Source organism: Suncus etruscus, chromosome X (assembly GCF_024139225.1).
Source record: "Suncus etruscus isolate mSunEtr1 chromosome X, mSunEtr1.pri.cur, whole genome shotgun sequence".
NCBI classification, from domain to species: Eukaryota; Metazoa; Chordata; class Mammalia; order Eulipotyphla; family Soricidae; genus Suncus; species Suncus etruscus.
The window spans coordinates 54622386-54641732 of NC_064868.1; the positions used below are offsets into that span (position 1 = coordinate 54622386).

Consider the following 19347-nt stretch of genomic DNA (forward strand, 5'->3'; position numbering starts at 1 on the left):
CTGATATGAGAGTCTGCCTTTATTTCAACACCAAGCTGTTTTAATGACTATAGCTTTGTAATACAATTTAATGTTTGGGAAAGTGATGCCTCCTATACTCCTATACCCAAGGGTTGCTTTAGATATTTGTGGATGTCTCTTATTCCAAAGGAATCGAAGGAGTGTTTGATACATTTCTTTGAAGAATGTCATGGGTATCCTTAGAAGGATTGCATTAAATATGAACAATGCCTTGGGGAGTATTGCCATTTTAATGATGCTAATTCTGCCAATCTATGAACAGGGTATGTGTTTCCATTTCTTTGTGTCCTCTTTTATTTCTTGAAGCAGGGTTTTATAATTCTCTTTGTATAGTTCCTTCATGTCTTTAATTAAGTTTACTCTAAGATATTTGAGTTTATGTGACACTAATGTGAATGGGGTTGTTTTTTTAATGTCCATTTCTTCTCTATCATTATTGGTGTATAAAAAGGGCATTGACTTTTTTGTGTGCTAATTTTGTAGCCTGCCATTTTGCCATATGAATCTATTGTTTCTAGAAGATTTTTGGTAGTTTTCACTGTTTTCTAAATATATTACAATCTGCAAATAGTTAGAGCTTTACTTCTTCCTTTCTGGATGCCCTTAATATATTTTTCTTGCCTAATCGCTATGGCAAAAAATTTCATCTCTATAATGCATAGGAGTGGTGAGAGAGGACAGCCTTGTCTTGTACCTAATTTTAGAGGAAAGGCTTTTAATTTATCACCATTGAGAATAATATTTGTTGTGGCTTGTGGTAGATCGCCTTGACTATATTTAGAAAAGTTCCTTCCATTCCCATCTTGATGAGAGGTGTTTTTTTTTTTTATCAAGAATGGGTGTTGGACCTTATCAAATGCTTTATCTGCATCTATTGATGCGACCATTTGATTTTCATTTTTATTTTTGTTGATATGGTGTATTTTGTTAATTGATTTATGTATGTTAAACCATCCTTGCATTCCAGGAATGAATTCTGTTTGGTCGTGGTGTATGACCTTCTTGATGAGGCCTTGGATCCTGTTTGCCAAAATTTTGTTGAGGATCTTTGTATCTGCGTTCACCAGGGATATTGGTCTGTATTTTTCTTTTTCTTGCAGTATATCTGTCTGGTTTTGGTATCATGATGATGTTAGCTTCATAAGGCTATTTGGAAGTGTTCCCATTTTTTAATTTTTATTCCTTTCGTTGATCATTTTATAATTTTAAAAGCTGTGTTATTAAACTGTTTATGTAGTCCCCTTTTTTCTTTCTGATGTGTGCTTGCAAAGCTATAAATTTTCCTATTAGTACCACTTTTGCTGTGTCCCATGAATTCTGATAGTTTGTGTCTTCATTGTCATTTGTTTCCAGAAATGTTTTGACTTCCTCTTTGATTTCATCTCTGACCCACTGGTTGTTCAGCACTGTCCAGGTGTTAAAATTTTTCTTCTGTGACCCTTTGTAATTTACTTATAATTTTAGTACCTTGTGATCTGAGAAGGTAATCTGCACAATTTCTATCCTCTTGATTTTATGGCGATATATTTTATGAATGTGGACTATCCTGGAAAATGACCCATGTGCATTGGAGAATAATATATATCTAGTTTTCTGGGGATGGAGTGCCCTGTATATATCTTCTAGTCTATGTTCTTCCATTTAAGAGACAGAAACTTAATAAACTGAATGAACAATAAAAAGTGGGATATCACTATAGATATTACAGACTTTCAAAGGGTAATCAGACATTACTTTACTAATATTTATGCTACAAAAATGCAAACTTGGAAGAAATGGATAAATTCCTAGAATCCTATAACATCTGAAGTTTGAACCAAAATTATCTAGAATATCTGAACAGACATATCACTATTTGAAATGTAATCAAAAGACTTCCAGAACAAAAGACAAGTCGCATATGGATTCACTAGTGAATTCTTTCCAACCACTCAGAGGATCTATTGCCAATTCTTTTCAAGATTTTCCACAATTATGATCAGTAATAGAAACACTACAAAATTCTTTCTATGAAGCTAATAACACATTAATAAAAACGTAGATAGATATACCACAAAAAAGAGAACTAAGGATCAATATCCCTGATAAACACAGATGTGCATATTCTCAGAAAAATACTAGTAAATAGAATTCAAAACACATCAAGTGTGATCAAGTAGGATTCTTTTCACAGACAAAAGAATATTTCACTAAAAATGCAAGTCCATTACTATAATATACAATATTAACAAAAGAAAAATAATTATATAATTATATTAATATATGCATAGAAAGTATTCTAAAGGTCCAGCACCCATGCATGATAAAAATCATAAGCAAGATGAGAATGGAAGGAACTTTTCTCAACATAGTGTAGTTCATTTACCACAATCTATGGCAAATATTATATGCAATGCAAAAACTATAAGCATTTTCTTCTAAATTTTGACACAAGACAAATTGCCTCTTCTCATCACTTCAGTTCAAAATACCACTGAAATTACTGGACAAAGAAATGAGGCAATAAAAAGATATCAAGGGCATTCAGGTAGAAAAGGAAGAAGTAAAACTCTCACTGTATGCAGATGACATGATCCTAAGTTTAGAAAAATCCTAAATGCTCACCCAAAAGTTTATAGAAACAATAGATATGTATAGTAAATTGGCAGGCTACAAAATTAACACACAATTCATGGCTTTTTTATATATAAATAATGTAAAAGAAGAAAGATACATTAAAGTTTTCATTTAAAATTATTCATCACGTCTTCAAGGAGGAAACCTCACTCTACAAACAAGTGGAAGAGGAGATAGACAGATAGGACTATATTAAGCTATGAAGCTTTTGCAACTCACAGGAAATACTGATGAAGATATAAAGGCCACCCACAGAATGGGAGTAATTATTTACGCAATAGCCATCAGATAAAGGGGTAATATTTAAGATATAAAAGGTACTGGCAGAATCTATTTTTTCAAGAAGCTTTTTGGTAGAGTTTTTAGGATTTTCTAAGAAGAGTATCATGTCTACTGCAAACATTGAGAATTTGACTTCTTCCTTTCCTATCTGGATTTCCTTGTTATCTTTTTTCTTGCCTAATCGCTATAACAAATACTTCCAGAAATATATTGATTAGCAGTAAGAGAGGACAGCCCTGTCTTGTACCAGAATTTAGAGGAAAGGCTGTTAGTTTTTTTCCAATAAGAATGATATTTGCCATTGGCTTGTGGTAGATGGCCTTTACTATATTGAGAAAGGTTCCTTTCATTTCCATTTTTCTGAGAGGTTTTTTAATCAAGAATGGGTGTTGGACCTTATCAAATACTTTCTCTGCGTCTATTGATATGATCATGTGATTTTTATTTTTCTTATTGTTCAAGTTATGTGCTATGTTGATAGATTTACGGATGTTAAACCATTTTTGCATTCCTGAGGTGAAACCTACTTGATCATAGTGAATGATCATCTTGATGAGGCATTGGATCCTAATTGCCAGGGTTTTGTTGAGGATCTCTGCATCTGTGTTCATCAGAGATATTGGTCTGTAATTTTTTGGCAGAACCTGTCTGGTTTTGGTCTGAAGGTGATATTGACTTCATAAAAGCTATTTTGAAGTGTACCTGTTTTTTCAACTTCATGAAAACCTGGCCAGGATGGGTAGTAGTTCCTCTTTAAAGGTTTGAAAAAATTCATTAGTGAATTTACCTGGGCCTGTGCTTTTATTTTTGGGCAGACATTTGATTACATTTTAATTTCCTCAATGGTGATGGGGGTGTTTAGATATGGTACATCTTCCTTATTCAACCGTGGAGAGTTGTAGGAGTCCAAAAATTTATCGATTTCTTCCAGAGTCTCATATTTGGTGGCATAAAGTTTCTCAAAGTAGTCTCTGATTACCCATTGAATCTCTTCAATATCTCTAGTGATCTCCCCCTTTTCACTTTTAATACAGGTTATTATAATTCTCTCTCTTTTGTGGGTTTTGCCAATGGTCTATGAATCTTGTTTATTTTTTCAAAGAACCAACTTCTGCTCTTGTTGATCTTTCGGATAGCTTTTGGGTTTCCACTACATTGATTTCTGCTTGAAACTTTGTTTTTTCCTTCTGTCTTCCTATTTTTGGTCCCTTTTGTTGATCATTTTCTAATAATATGAGCTGCTTCATTAGGCTACTGAGGTATGCCCCTTTTTTCCTGATGTGTGCTTTCAAAGCCATAAATTTTCCTCTCAGCACTGCCTTGCTGTGTTCCATAGATTCTGATAGTTTCTGTCTTCATTGTCATTTGTTTCCAGGAAAGTTTTGACTTCCTCTTTGATTTCATCTTGGACTCACTGGTTATTCAGTATGAGGCTGTTTAACTTCCAGATGTTAAATTTTTTCTTGTGTAGTTCCTTTGTAGTTCACATCTAACTTCAGAGCCTTGTGGTCAGTGAAGGCAGCCTGCAAAACTTATTACCTCTTGATTTTATGGAGGTATGTTTTATGTTCCAGCATTTGGTCTATCCTGAAGAATGACCCATGTACATTGAAGAAGAATGTTTATCCAGGTTTCTGGGGATGGAGTGTCATATATATATATATATATATATATATATATATATATATATATATATATATATATATATATATATATCTACTAGGCCTCTTTCTTCCATTTTTCTTGTCAGGGCTAGTATATTTTTGTTTAGTTTCAGTCTGGTTGACCTATTAAGTGTTGACAGTGCCTTGTAGATGTCTCCCACAATTATTGAGTTATTATTGTTGTCCTCTTCTAAATTTGTCAATAATTGTATTAGATAGATTGCTGGTCTCTCATTGGGTGCTTATATGTTTAGTAGTCTGATTTCTTGCTGTTTAACATCACTTGATTAGTATGAAGTGTCCATCTTTGTCCCTTACAACTTTTCTGAGTCTAAAGTTGGTGTCATCAGATATTAAAGAAGCTGGCCATTCCAGCTTCTTTAAGTGTGTTGTTTGCTTGGATGATTTTCCTCCAGTCTTTGATTTTGAGCCTGTTTGTTCTGACTATTCAGGAGTATGCTTCTTGTAGGTAGAAGTAGTTGGGTTCATCTTTTTGATCCATTTCGCCAATCTGTGTCTCTTAATTGGTGCATTTAGTCCATTGTCATTGAGGAAGATGATTATCTTAAGATTTAGTGTCATCTTTGTGTATATGTTTGATGTGTCTGCTGATTTTTCTTGTCTTAAAGTAGACCTTTCAGTTTTTTCTTTAAGGCTGGTTTTGCACCTGTCAAGTTTCTGAGCTGTTGCTTATCTGTGAAGCTATGTATACTTCCTTCAAACCTGAACATAAGTCAAACTGGGTGCAGTATTTTAGGTGAAGCCTCCATTTAACTTAGTCTTGTCACAATATTCCACCACTGTCTTCTGGCCTTGAGAATTTCTTGTGACATCTCTGCTGTAAATCTTAAGGATGCTCCTTTGAATGTAATTTCCCTTTGTATCTTGGTGCTTTCAGTATTCTATCTCTATCTGTGGGATTCGTCATTGTAACTAGGATGTTTTCTTTAGGTCTCTTCTGGCTGGTACTCTTTTTGCATGCAGATTTGAGTGCATGCAATGTTTAACTCTGGGAGTTTCTCTGTGATGATGTCTTCGTCTGTTGATTCTTCTTGGGGATCTCCTTAATGGGCTTCTGGGACTACAATGATTCTTATGTTGTTTCTGTTGAGTTTATCAAAGTCTTCTATTTTTATCTGTTCATGTTCCTTGAGTACTTTTTCCATTGTCTGATCGTTTGCCTTAAGGTTTTATTCCAATTTCTTCTGCTGTATGAAGTTATTCTGCATTTGATCTTCCAGTTCACTGATTCTGTCCTCAGCTGCTGTTACCCTGTTGGAGAGGCTGTCCATTGAGTTTTTCAGTTGAGCTACTGTGTTTTTCAGAACTGTTGTTTCAGTTTGGAGTTTTCTGATTTCTGTCTTTATGTTTTGTTCAGCTAGAGCTATGTGTTCTTCTATTTCATGAGAATCCTTCGTATTTCTTTTTCTAAACTCCTTATCTGAGAGGTTAATCATATGGTTGGTATTTTTTGAATCATCAGAGCTATCTTCATTCTCTGTGCATAGTTTGCCTGCGAGGTTTCCCCATTGTCATGTTTGTAGTGTGATTATCTGCGTGTTATGGTGGAGTTCATAAGCTAGAAAGAGCTCACAGCCACAAAGTGAAGCAGAGCGGCCGTGCTCTTCTGGAGCCTCTGGAGAATGATAGTGCTGGGCCTTCTAGGCCCATTAAGGAGAGGTTCAGGAGAACCATAGAGAAATACACACAGCGACACGCACAGTCTCAATTGGTATTCACACATTAGGGCCAGATTCCTCTCACCTGACTTCACAGACAAAGGGATCTGCCTTTCTGCATGTTACCACTGATAGCCGGTTTTCAATTAGGGACCCAGTCTTTCTTGGCTTTTTGGCCTGGGCATCTCTACGAGAGTGATTTTGCTGGGTACTTCTTGGCCCACTCAGGAGAGGTTTAGGAGAAGAACAGTAGAGAAACATGCACAGGTGACATTCAGTCTCTCCCAATTGGTAATCACTCCATTCTGCCTTTTGATGGGAGTCTTTAGTTTATATATGTTCAAGGATATTATTGACATAAATAGCTATTGTGTCATTTTATTGTGTAGGGACTTTAGTTCTATAGTTATTTTAGTTATTTAAGAAGACATTCTATAGTTCATTTAAAGCTTTTTTGTTATCTCAACTGTCACCAACACTTTGCTTTTATTCCTTCCTCACACATACATGAGAACTGTAGGTTTAATGCTTCTTCATTCATAATTTTAACATGCCATTCCAGACTTTTTGCTCTAACCCTTTTAGATGGGAGATGTGTCATAACTATTAATTTCTTACATTAATATTTATGGTTTTCTCCTCCATTACTGTTTTAGAAGTATGTCTCTCTCTTTGGTTTTTGCCATTTTTATTACTGACTATATGTTGTTAAATTTAGGTTATTTTGTCCTCTTAAATTTGTGCAGCTGCATCTTTCCAGAGAGTGGGGTATTTTATGCAACCGTCTCCTCACCACTTCTTTATGTTTCTTTTTTTTCTCACCTTCTCATATTTCTATAATTTGGAGATTTTATTGTTATTCATTAAGTACCTTATGTTTTCTTCCCTTCCACTGTCTCTATTTTCTTTTCTTTTTTAACTTCCATAAAATATTGTCTTCAAATTTGTCTCATTCATCTAAATGATTCTCTCCCACTTAAATTATTCTACTACAGTTTTCCAGGAAGTTTTTTTTAAAATCTCTTTCCACTCCATTTGTTTGAATTTTCACATTTAAAAATGTTTTTCTTTCAGCTAGTTGTGTTTAGCATCTGTTGATTTCTTAATTTTTTTTTGCCTGGTGCTTCCTTAACTTCCCCTGCCAATGCATTGATTTTAAGTACCAATCAACCAGGTTCAAGCATTTTTGTGTTGGCTTGCAAATTTGCCTCAGTTTCTTTCCATATCTGCAGCTCCAGTTGAGTTTCTTAGTTTCTTATTGTTATTTGAATTTTGTGGGTGTTATTTGTGGAATTTTAGGTTTCCTACTACTTGAAAAGTAATCTGTTGATTTATTTTTTTTTTACCAAATTACTGCTAACGATACATTATTTTCTTACCATATATTTTCTTACATATATTTTCTTACCATGCACAATTATTTGAGTATGCTGAAAACACTGTCATTAGTTATTCCTTTAGATTATCTCTGTTTTGAGGCTTTCTACTGCTTGAGAAATAGGAATGCTAGGCCTCTCCTGCTTTAATATATGATATATTAAGAAATATTTAATGCAATCATGTAGTTTGAGGTTTAGTTATTAGACAGATGTCAGATTTGATGACTCTCTGGCCAAGTGGTTTTGAGAAGAATTGGTAAAGGAAAAGATCCTTCCCAAATTGGTCTTCTAGAACATTCAGTCTCACTTCAATAAGGTCACAACTACATCACAAGGCACTTGGATTTAGAGGTTAGATAGACATCAGATCTGGTGACTCTGGCCCAGGGGCTTGTCAGATAAGAAAGCTCAGGATAAAAGCCAGGGGTTCCAAATTATGGGCTGTGTAATGCAATGTCAGCTGAAGGAGAGAAGTGAATGTGTTTTAAATAAATATGTCCTGAATGTTCAAATTTAGATATAGCATGAAGTTAATATGTGTGTTACATCTAAAATAAATTGTCCAAATAATTTTTCTAAAATAATTGCTACCATTTAACTTTGTTTTTATATATTTTTATTAAAATATAAAGATTATTTGTTACCCCTGAGCTCAAGAAAGTATGAGGAAAAGTAAATGTGGAGTCCAGCTCTTGAAGAGGCAGAAATAAATACTGAAAAACTACGGTTGTACATAAAAACTTTATACTTTATAAATTTATCTCACTATGTCCTTTTTTTTTACAAAACCTGCAAAAAAGTGTTCTTCAAATAAAGTAGAAATAGCACCACAAAAATAGGTATCACCAACCTCAATGTCCAACAACAGATGAGTGGATCATTAAGATGTGGTATCTACACACATTGGAATACTACATGGCAGTCAGAAATGATACAATCACAGATTTTTCAGCAACATGGATGGACCCAGAACATATTATGTTAAACGAAGCAAGCCAGAAGATGAAAGATAAACAGAATGATAGCATTATTCTGAAGTACCTAGAAAAGGCACCAGATAAATAACCAAAACCCCACGATTAAATAACACGATTAAATAACAAGATATAAACCTCAAACATTGTAATAATCACCATATACTGTAAAGTAGAGCACAAAACAAAGGAAAGAGAAAAACACAAAGCCCGACTACACATTATATCATAAAAAAACAGCAACAGCAGAAACAGCAGTGTAGAGAGAACAGGTATGTAATTATCATTTTACTACAAAGGCCCATAATAATTTACTAGGGATATTATACAGGATTACAGGTAAAGATTATGATGGGAAATTATTGACTCCAATGGAAACATTTCAAAACATTATGGCTGAATGCCTTAACCTTACCACATTTAAAATAACCTCTCAGTTTTTCTGCCCACAGGGGTTCCTGGATACAAAGTGTGAACATCCTATGGTGGTACCTTGGAGCTGAGTCACACAAGGCACCATACTCAGCTTGCATCATGAAAATGTCCAGATAAAACTCTTTTACATACCATTTATCTCTAGATTATGCCTTCTTTTAGGACCTGAAGTGCATGACCAGCCAGACCGCCGAAGCAACAACTGTGACCTACAGACTTTTACTACGGGCTTAAGCATCAAACACGTTCAAGCAAACTAATATGTCCTTGCTCTTTTATCCTCTCTTCTCATTACTTCATATTTTTGTTGTTGTTGTTTAATTGTTGGTTTGTTTTGTTCTGTTTTGTTTTCCCTTTTCTCTCTCCTTCTTCTTACACCTTCTTCTCATTACCATCAATTCAACCCATGTCAAATAAAAACCACACGGTTACCTCCTCCATAGGAAAGGAAAGAAAGCTGATATATAGGGTGCTGTGGACGATACTGCAAAGGGTAAACACTTATATAGATAGACCTCACTAACACAATGGTTAGTACTCGAGACACAAAACCTATACATATCCAAAAGTTGATCTATTATTTTCCTTTCTTTACCAGTACTATACCTACCTATCTTTCTGTACTCAGAGTATCTCTTGCCCTCCCCACCTCTCTACATTAATATATACCTAAGCTAACTTCTATATGTTTATATGGGGGCAGGAGCACACAGAGATAGGAATCCTCCTTAAGAGACAAATCTAAACCACAAGCAACCCATACCTATACCCTATCTAATCCCTCCCATGTACTATCTCCTCTCCCCCCCTCAGAAACCTAACTATCCCTTCACCCCTTAATCCAATCCCCGATATTCCCACCATGTTATAACTCTTCACTGTCAGTTCTTAACCCATTAGGCATCAAGACCAACCTCCTACACCAACAAACCAGTACTCAGTACCCAAGTGAAGAGACACTCACTCAAACTCACATCTTGTTCCCAGCAAGAAAATACAACCAACACCCCAACTGACTCATGCAGTGTGGCCCTCCTAATCACCTCTCCTTTTGTGGACTGTGGCTTAATACCGAATTAGCTCCAAAAGTACTCCCATTGCAAGAACTCTACCCAAGACCTCCCTGCCTGGAGTCCACACCTCACGAGGAAATCTCAAAAGACAATAGGGAAGCCTATACTATTATCATATAGACCTATATAACACTACCTCTTATACTGATTCTCCCCAAATGTAATCTTCTGTATCACTTTCTCCCTTTTTCTTCGTTTTTTTTCCTCTCCCCCTTGTTCATTTTATTTATTTGTTTTGGTTTAGAATTTGTTTTTTGATTTGATTTGTTTTTTGCTTCTTTTGGGTCACAGCTGGCAGCGCTCGGAGGGTGCTCCTGGCTCTGTGCTCGGAGGTTGCCCCTGGTGGGCATGGGGGACCATGTGGGATGCTGGGATGTGAGCCACCATCCTTCTGCAGGAAAGACAGACGTCTTGCCTCCATGCTATCCCTCCCGGCCCCACTTTATTCCTTTAATTATGTCTTACTTAATCTATTCTTTTCTTTTAAGAAACTCTTTTTTCTTTAGATATGTCTGAGCATATATATTTTTAGTTTTTGTCATGGGTCTGTTTTCTTCTCTCTCCACCCCCAAATCCACCAGCAATATAATGTAGCACCACTTCTTCCTGAAAAGGCATATTAAAAATAGGGGAAATTTTATGTGAAAAAAACAAGCTCTTATCTACTAGGGATAAAAACTTATACTTTTTTACAACACAGGAACATCTCTCACCCTGAATGTATGTCTTGTGGAACCAACCTAGACTCCAGGGAAACAGGCACCGACTGTCCAGCCTTGACTCCTGGATCCCAGACATCTCCTGGATCCCACAACAGCTCCAGGAAACAAATCCCCTCCAGGGCATTTATAATGCTGCTCTGACGCCAACATACACCAGTTCTAAATTGATAACCTGACAACGAGGAAATGGGAACAACTAGATCTAAGAGCATGTTATCCTTTCTCACCAGCCAACGATAAGACAAAATCAGAAGACATGTCACCCATTGATCTGTGCAAAAAACAAGATTTCTATATACAGATGACTGGTTGTTACAATCAGGACTAGACAGTACGCATGCCAGGACCACCACCACCAACAACAACAAAAGGCTCTAACCTAGCTTTTGGTCTACAATCTGTTCAACAAACAAAATCTCCAATTCCAGAAGTCTGACTGAGACAACCGCAAGTGAATGGGTCTTCCAGAAACATAATGAAAGACTCTATTCCAGATTCCATCTTAGGAGCAACATAATGAGCAAGAACACCAACCACGGAAAATGAATTAAAACGACACTGAAGAAGAAGAAGAACTGCTAGTACCACAAAGACAGCCTTCATCATAAACTCCATTCCTTGAGCTGCACAGTCACAAAGATCTCTAGATACAGAGGTCTGATTTTACCATCCATGATGAAGCAGAAGTCTTCCATACACCACAAAAGCACTGAGGGGAGAGTAAATGATTATGCAAGGAGTCTAGGAGTCTATAGTTAATCCCATGACAGTATACTTCAGGGATAGAGAAACCCTGTATCTCCTAGGCCAAGGGAATTCCCTCTATAATATCCCCAATAGTTACTGTGCCTATGCAGGGGAAAAAAGAAAAAAAGGGGGAAAAAGCACAAAATAATCATTTTCCACATATATCTATACTGATTGATTGACTGTTTTTTTCTTGACATTCTTATTTTGGTGTAGATATTGAAGTTGATGTATCCCTTTTATTTTATATTATTTTATCTTATCTTTCTCTTTCTTTTTGCACTCCAGCATGCTTTGATTTCAGAACCGAGACTATTGTGTGGTGCTTCTCTTTATTGCTGTAGGGCTCACTGGATATTTAATTTGACATTTATTTTTATATTGTTATGGTATTTCAATTACCTTTTTCATATCCTCTCTCAAACTGAGGTTGATAGCCACTAGAAAGGCTCTGCCCACCACAAAGAGTGATGAGTGCAATTATAGAAATAACTACACAGAGAACTACCATAACGTGTGAATAAATGAGAGAACTGGAAAGCCTGTCTGAGTACAGATGGGGGTGGGGTGGGATGGAGGGAGATTTGGGACATTGGTGGTGGGAATGTTGCACTGGTGAAAGGGGGTGTTCTTTACATGACAGAAACCTAATCACAATCATATTTGTAATTAAGATGTTTAACTAAAGAGAAAAGTTTATAAAAGAAAGACTCCGCCCATTTTCAGCATATTTTAATTCTTAATTTTTTTTTATTTTTTACCCCATTCTATTGTTTTTCTTTCCCTCAAACAAAACCACATAACTCGATTTATCTAGCTAAGCCTCTCAAATAGAGAGAGAAACAAGGGAGGGCACCAGAACCAAACACATGTATGATCACTGATAGTAAGCTAGACAAAGAGGGGACCACCTACTCTAGCAACTTGGAGTGTGATGGTGGGGGATATGGGTTGCAGAAAGGGAATGGGGAAGGGGGGAGGACAAATTTGGTGGTGGGTATTCCCCTGATTCAATGTTAATATGTACCTAAAACACTAATGTGAAAGATGTGTAAGCCACTATGATCAAAATAAAAATTAAAAAAAAAGAATAGGTATCACAAGAAATGCTGTTAAATATGTACCATAGCATAGAAAGATAATAGATAACTTAAAATATAGGCAAAAATAGTATTAAATTTTTTAGGTTTAAAAAGTTATCATAATATGGTTAAAGTTTAAATTTGTGAAATTTTGCCTTCAAGGTATATAAGTTTGATTGATTTAATGAATGAGAGTAGTTGGTTATATGGAGTATCAAAATCTAGGAAAGAAGTCAAGACAATAGAGAAAAACATAAAAATTGCTGGAATAGAAGGAATAAGTGAATATAAATTTGTATAGTTATATTTGGAGAGAGTATGAGATAAAGACTAAATGATTTCAAGGTAGACATTTTACCTCTACTAAAGAATCCAGTATATCTGTCCATACGTATATTCCAACATATTGAAAGTATCATAAGAAAAATTAAGTGTTGGTTCTTCATAGAAATGCCTTTTATAACACATTTGAGTCCTGATACAGGTAATAATCATAGCTGTACCTACCTCACAAATGTCTTTAAGGTGCTTGATATAATGTCGTTCAGTGCTCATGATCTCATTGATGACATTGGCACGCATCTGGTCCCGGTTCTGTAGTGACCGGCCCAGACAAAGACAGTCTGAGTTGGGGTCCAAATGCCCATTCTGCACATCACTCGGTCCTTCCTCTACACCATCCTCCTGGTTAACCCAGAGCTGTGGAAACAGGAAGAGAATAGTAGATTATTATGCTAATATTTTTGCTTTGATACTTTAGGTTTTTCGGCCACATAATTAGCTACATTTTGGGAAGTCTTTATGCATGTAGTATTAGGATAAACTTAATTTTTAAGTCTTTATTGAAACTTTTATCAGAGACACCCCTAAACAGAATGTGAGGTGACTTGTATTCCTATGCATTAATATAATTTTTATGTGTCTGTAAATATTTCTGAATGTGGGGTATAGAGAAGTAGAACTAATCACCCCTATATATATTTCAGGTATGAGAGTCTCCAATAACATATGAGACTAGTCATGCATTAATGCATCTAGGTGGTACAGCTAGAAAAATAAGGACTAGACAATATATCTGTGTGCTCTTGTTGGATTACTGTTGAAACAGCACCAATTAACAGAAAAACCAAAGTTACATTATTGATATGAAAATCTTAAAAAAACATAGCCTTTTCTAATTTAAGTTTCAAATAATTAAAGTAGTAATTAATATTTGACCACAAAGTTTCCTAGATGTGCAATTTTCTTAAATTTCTCAATTTTATAATGAAGAAATTAGAAATTTTCCATAACATCTATTTCTTGGTCATTTACCATACACTATACACTATGTTAAGAACTTTTGACAAACTTATTTAATACTATTAGGCTTGCATAATTATTACCATAAAGTTAAAAGGAAAAGACATAACCTCACAGTATGCAGAAGCTTTTGGATAGAGTAAGATGGTATGACTCCATTATTCTAATATTCTTATCTTTGGTTCTAAGAAAGACAGGATAAATTATATTAAATGCCTTGAACCAACATGGGATTATAATATTAAAAATTGTTATTATTTGGCAGACCTCAATGATACTTATTCTAAATCAATTATGTAAAAGGTGTGCACACAAAATAGGCTCTGTGAGTGCTAGTTAGCTTTATCTGCATAAAGGATGATTTAATCTAATTTGAGAAGATAGATAAATTCACCTTTTTTCTGGGATGGAAAAATCTACAAGAAAATAACGACACCGGAGTAGGGACCCCCGGCGTCCATGGTGAGTGCACTCTTTTAGGGCGCTCACACGTGGACGACCCGCAGCCGCCAGCCACCCTGCGCGCGACCCCCCCCATAGACTGCAGAGGCCAGCCGCGCCAACGGGGAGTAGGGACCCCCGGCGTCCATGGTGAGTGCACTCTTTTAGGGCGCTCACACGTGGACGACCCGCAGCCACCAGCCACCCTGCGCGCGACCCCCCCCATAGACTGCAGAGGCCAGCTGCGCCAACGGGGAGTAGGGACCCCCGGCGTCCATGGTGAGTGCACTCTTTTAGGGCGCTCACACATGGACGACCCGCAGCCGCCAGCCACCCTGCGCGCGACCCCCCCCCCATAGACTGCAGAGGCCAGCCGCGCCAACGGGGAGTAGGGACCCCCGGCGTCCATGGTGAGTGCACTCTTTTAGGGCGCTCACACGTGGACGACCCGCAGCCGCCAGCCACCCTGCGTGCGACCCCCCCCCCATAGACAGCAGAGGCCAGCCGCGCCAACCGGGGAGTAGGGACCCCAGGCGTCCAGGGTGAGTGCACTCTCCTAGGGCGCTCACAGGTGGACGACCCGCAGCCGCCAGCCACCCTGCGCGCGACCCCCCCCCCATAGACTGCAGAGGCCGGCTGGTTGGCACAGAGACCACACCACCCGTTGCCTCAACTTCCAGGCCCCAGAGTTCATCCCACCTGACCCGAGCGTAGACTGGGGAGGACATTCCCTAGTACCTAGTGGGCCGGAGTCACCTGCCCAGCTGGGACAGGTGGGACGAATAGACTAGGTGAGCTTGGGCCTGCCCCCTGGACCTTTAGGTAACCTAGAGCAACCTAGCCCCGAGCCCCAGAGTGGACCGGAGACCCCCCCTAGGGCTGAGAGCAGCTACCGGGAGGGCTTGACTGGGGGAATTTCTTCCGCGGTAACTCGGAGGAGCAGAGCTTCATTGACCCCCAGATAAGGGAGGGAACAGAGAGTCAGGCTCAACAGCGCCGGCAACCAGTGTGGCCAGAAGCGGAACTACACCTGCTGACAGAAATTAAGAGGAAGACTGACTTCCAAGTAGTAGAGGAGAGGAGAAAAAGGAGAGGAGAAACAGTGCCCCCCACCACTGTGGTCAGGAAAGGGCCAGTACTAGCTGCCAACAAAAGGGGAAAACAACTAACCAGGCCACATAAAGAGTACAGGAGGATCAAAACCTCAGCGAGTTCACACAAAAGTCCCTCTAGAACCACCCTCAGGGAGGGAACCAACTCCCACACCACAGGGGATCAAAACAGGTGAAAATTAGAAGCACAGCACTCTAAAACACACCATTAAATACAAAGAAGTATGCGTAAATCAAGGAGATCACTAATATCTGGAGATATGGTGACAAACTCTTGCAAGCTTCCAAGTCCACCAAAACGCACAGATACACGCGATGAAGACCTAAAAGCAGCCATGAGGAAGGAAATGCAAGAATTAATAAAAGGAATGAGAGAAACCCTAGCTATCGAGTATAAGAAATCTATGGATGAACAAATCAGCCAAATTAAAGAAGAAATGTTAAAGAACATGAGAGATTCCATACAAAAAGAAGTGAAGGAATTAACAGACAAAGTAACAAGCCTTACAAGCAGAAAAACAGAATTGGAGAAACACATTGAAGAACTCGAAGGAAAACTGCAAACAAAAAATGATCAAGAAACCAACAAAGAAATAAAAGGCAAAGCACTGGAAGGAAAGGTCCAGTATCTAATGAACAAGGACAAAAGAAACAACCTAAGAATTGTGGGTATACCAGAAGGGGAGGAAGTAGGGAAAGGGGAAGAACAAGTAGTCAGAGAGATAATAGCGGAGAACTTCCCCACCCTCTGGAAGGATACTGCAATGCCAATACAGGAAATAAAAAGAGTTCCCAATAAGATAGACCCCAATAAACAAACACCAAGACACATGGTAATCCAATTGGAAAAAAACAAAGAGAAAGAAGAACTCCTTAAAGCAATAAGGAAGAAAAGAAACCTCAAGTACCAAGGTAGGGACATAAGAATCAAACCAGATCTCCCATTTGAAATAATTCAAGCAAGAAAACAATGGAATGACATATTTAAACGACTGAATGAAAGAAATTTCCAACCTAGGGTCCAATACCCAGCAAAACTTACATTCATATGGGAGGATAGACTAAAAACATTCTCAAACAAGAACGAATTTGAACTATTTGTGCAAACAAAACCGATCCTAAACGACTTACTCAAAGACGAATTAAAAATCCAAAACCCCGATTGTAACAAAAACCACCCTACAAAACACAACTACACAACAATCCTCTCTCTCAATAATCTCCCTAAATGTTAACGGACTAAACTCTCCAATTAAAAGACACATAGTAGAGAACTGGATTAGGAAAAATAAACCGGACTTCTGCTGTCTGCAAGAAACACACCTACAGATGCAGGATAAGCACAGGCTTAGAATAAAAGGATGGAAAGTAATTATTCAGGCCAATGGAAAACAAAAAAGAGCAGGGACAGCAATACTTATATCAGACCAAATTACATTCAACCTCAAGAAAGTGATCAGAGACAAAGAGGGTCACTACTTACTGATCAGGGGAACATTAGATCAAGAAACACTAACCCTGGTCAATATCTATGCACCTAATGTAGAGCCAGCAAAATATGTGAGGCAACTACTGGCAAACCTGGAGAAACACATGAAGGGAAATGTGATAATAGCAGGGGACCTCAATACTCCAATATCACCACTGGACAGATCCACCAAACAGAAAAATAGCAAAGAAATAAGAGCTCTGAATGAAAAATTAGAAGATTTAGGGCTAATAGACTTATATAGAGCCCTCCACCCCCAGAAAGCAGAATACACATTCTTCTCAAGCCCACATGGAACCTTCTCCAGAATAGACCATATATTAGGATACAAAGCCAACCTATATAAGACCACAAAGGTAAGGATCATTAGAAGTACCCTCTCAGATCACTATGCCACAGAGCTCAAAATTGAGGTCAAGAAGAAGCAATGGAGAAAAACTAATACCTGGAGATTAAACAACATGCTGCTCAACAACAGCTGGATCAAAGAACAACTCAAGGAAGAAATAAAAAGATTCCTTGAGACAAATGACAATGAAGAGACAACATGTCAAAATTTATGGGACACAGCAAAAGCAGTAATTAGGGGGAAACTCATAGCAATACAGGCCTATGTCAAGAATCAGGAAAATAACAAAACCAACAGTTTAAAAGATCACCTCAAAGAATTGGAACATCAGCAACAGAGAAGTCCAACCACATCCAGAAGGCAAGAAATAATAAAAACCAGAGCAGAAATAAACAACATAGAAACCAAGAAAACAATACAAAAAATCAATGAGACCAGGAGTTGGTTTTTCGAAAAAATAAACAAGATAGACAAACCACTGGCAAAACTCACCAAAAAAAAGAGAGAAAACACCAAAATCAGTAGGATCACAAATGAAAGTGGAGAGATTACAACAGAACCCCAAGAAATCCAACATATCATGAGATCATATTATGAACAACTATACTCAACTAGGCTAGAGAACCCAGTAGAAATCGATAGATTCTTGGAAAAACACCCTCTTCCAAGACTGGAAAAGGAAGACCTAGAAATCCTAAACAGACCAATCACCGCAGAGGAAATTGAAGATGTAATTAAAAAACTCCCTAAGAACATAAGCCCAGGCCCAGATGGATTTACAGGTGAATTCTATCAAACATTTCAAGAAGACTTACTACCACTTTTCCATAGGCTCTTCCAAACCATAGAAAAAAGAGGAATCCTCCCCAACTCCTTTTATGAGGCTAATATCACACTCATTCCCAAAGAAGGCAAAGACACTACCAAAAAAGAAAACTACAGACCAATCTCACTAATGAACATAGATGCAAAGATACTCAATAAAATATTAGCAAACCGAATCCAGCACTTCATCAAAAAGATCATACATCACGATCAAGTGGGATTCATCCCAGGAATGCAAGGTTGGTTCAACATACGCAAATCAATCAACATTATACACCACATCAACAACATGAAAGACAAAAACCACATGATCATATCAATCGATGCAGAGAAGGCCTTTGAGAAAATACAACATCCTTTCATGTTAAAGACACTCAGCAAAATAGGGTTAGAAGGAACCTTCCTCAAGATAGTTACAGCTATCTATGAAAAGCCTACAGCCAACATTATACTCAATGGTGAGAAACTAGAAGCATTCCCACTAAGATCAGGAACTAGGCAAGGCTGTCCACTCTCTCCACTCTTATTCAATATAACCTTAGAAGTCCTAGCAATAGCAATCCGACAAGAGAAGGAAATCAAAGGAATTCAAATTGGGAAAGAGGAACACAAGCTATCTCTCTTTGCCGACGATATGATGATATACATCGAAAACCCTAAAGAGTCCACAGTAAAACTCCGAGAAACAATTAACCAATACAACAAAGTGGCTGGTTACAAAGTCAATACACAAAAGACAGTAGCGTTTCTATATACAAACAATGAAGTTGAGGAGAGAGAGATTAAAAATACAATTCCATTTAAGATAGTATCAAAAAATATCAAGTATCTAGGAATCAACCTTACAAGAGAAGTGAAAGACCTATACCAGGGAAACTTCAAAACACTCCAGAAAGAAATTGAAGATGATCTAAAGAAATGGAAGAACATCCCATGCTCATGGATAGGTAGAATTAACATAATCAAAATGACTATCCTACCCAAACTCCTATATAGATTTAATGCAATCCCTATCCAAATCCAGACACAATTCTTTAAAGAATTAGAACAAGCATTCACAAAATTCATCTGGAACCACAAAAGACCCAGGATAGCCAAACAAATACTGAAAAACAAGAAGCTGGGAGGCATCTCCTTACCTAACTTGAAACTATA

General features: G+C 37.6%; 1 protein-coding gene across 6 annotated transcripts in view; it reads right to left on the bottom strand.

Moving 5' to 3' along the window:
* The window catches only part of ARHGEF9 (Cdc42 guanine nucleotide exchange factor 9), a 601826-nt gene that overhangs the window by 296011 nt on the left and 286468 nt on the right, over positions 1 to 19347 (bottom strand). For all 6 annotated transcript variants that reach the window (XM_049767266.1, XM_049767262.1, XM_049767264.1 and 3 more), the window contains exon 3: positions 13182 to 13373. In XM_049767266.1, the coding sequence (XP_049623223.1) occupies positions 13182 to 13373 (192 nt within the window). The remainder of the gene's footprint in view (positions 1 to 13181; positions 13374 to 19347) is intronic.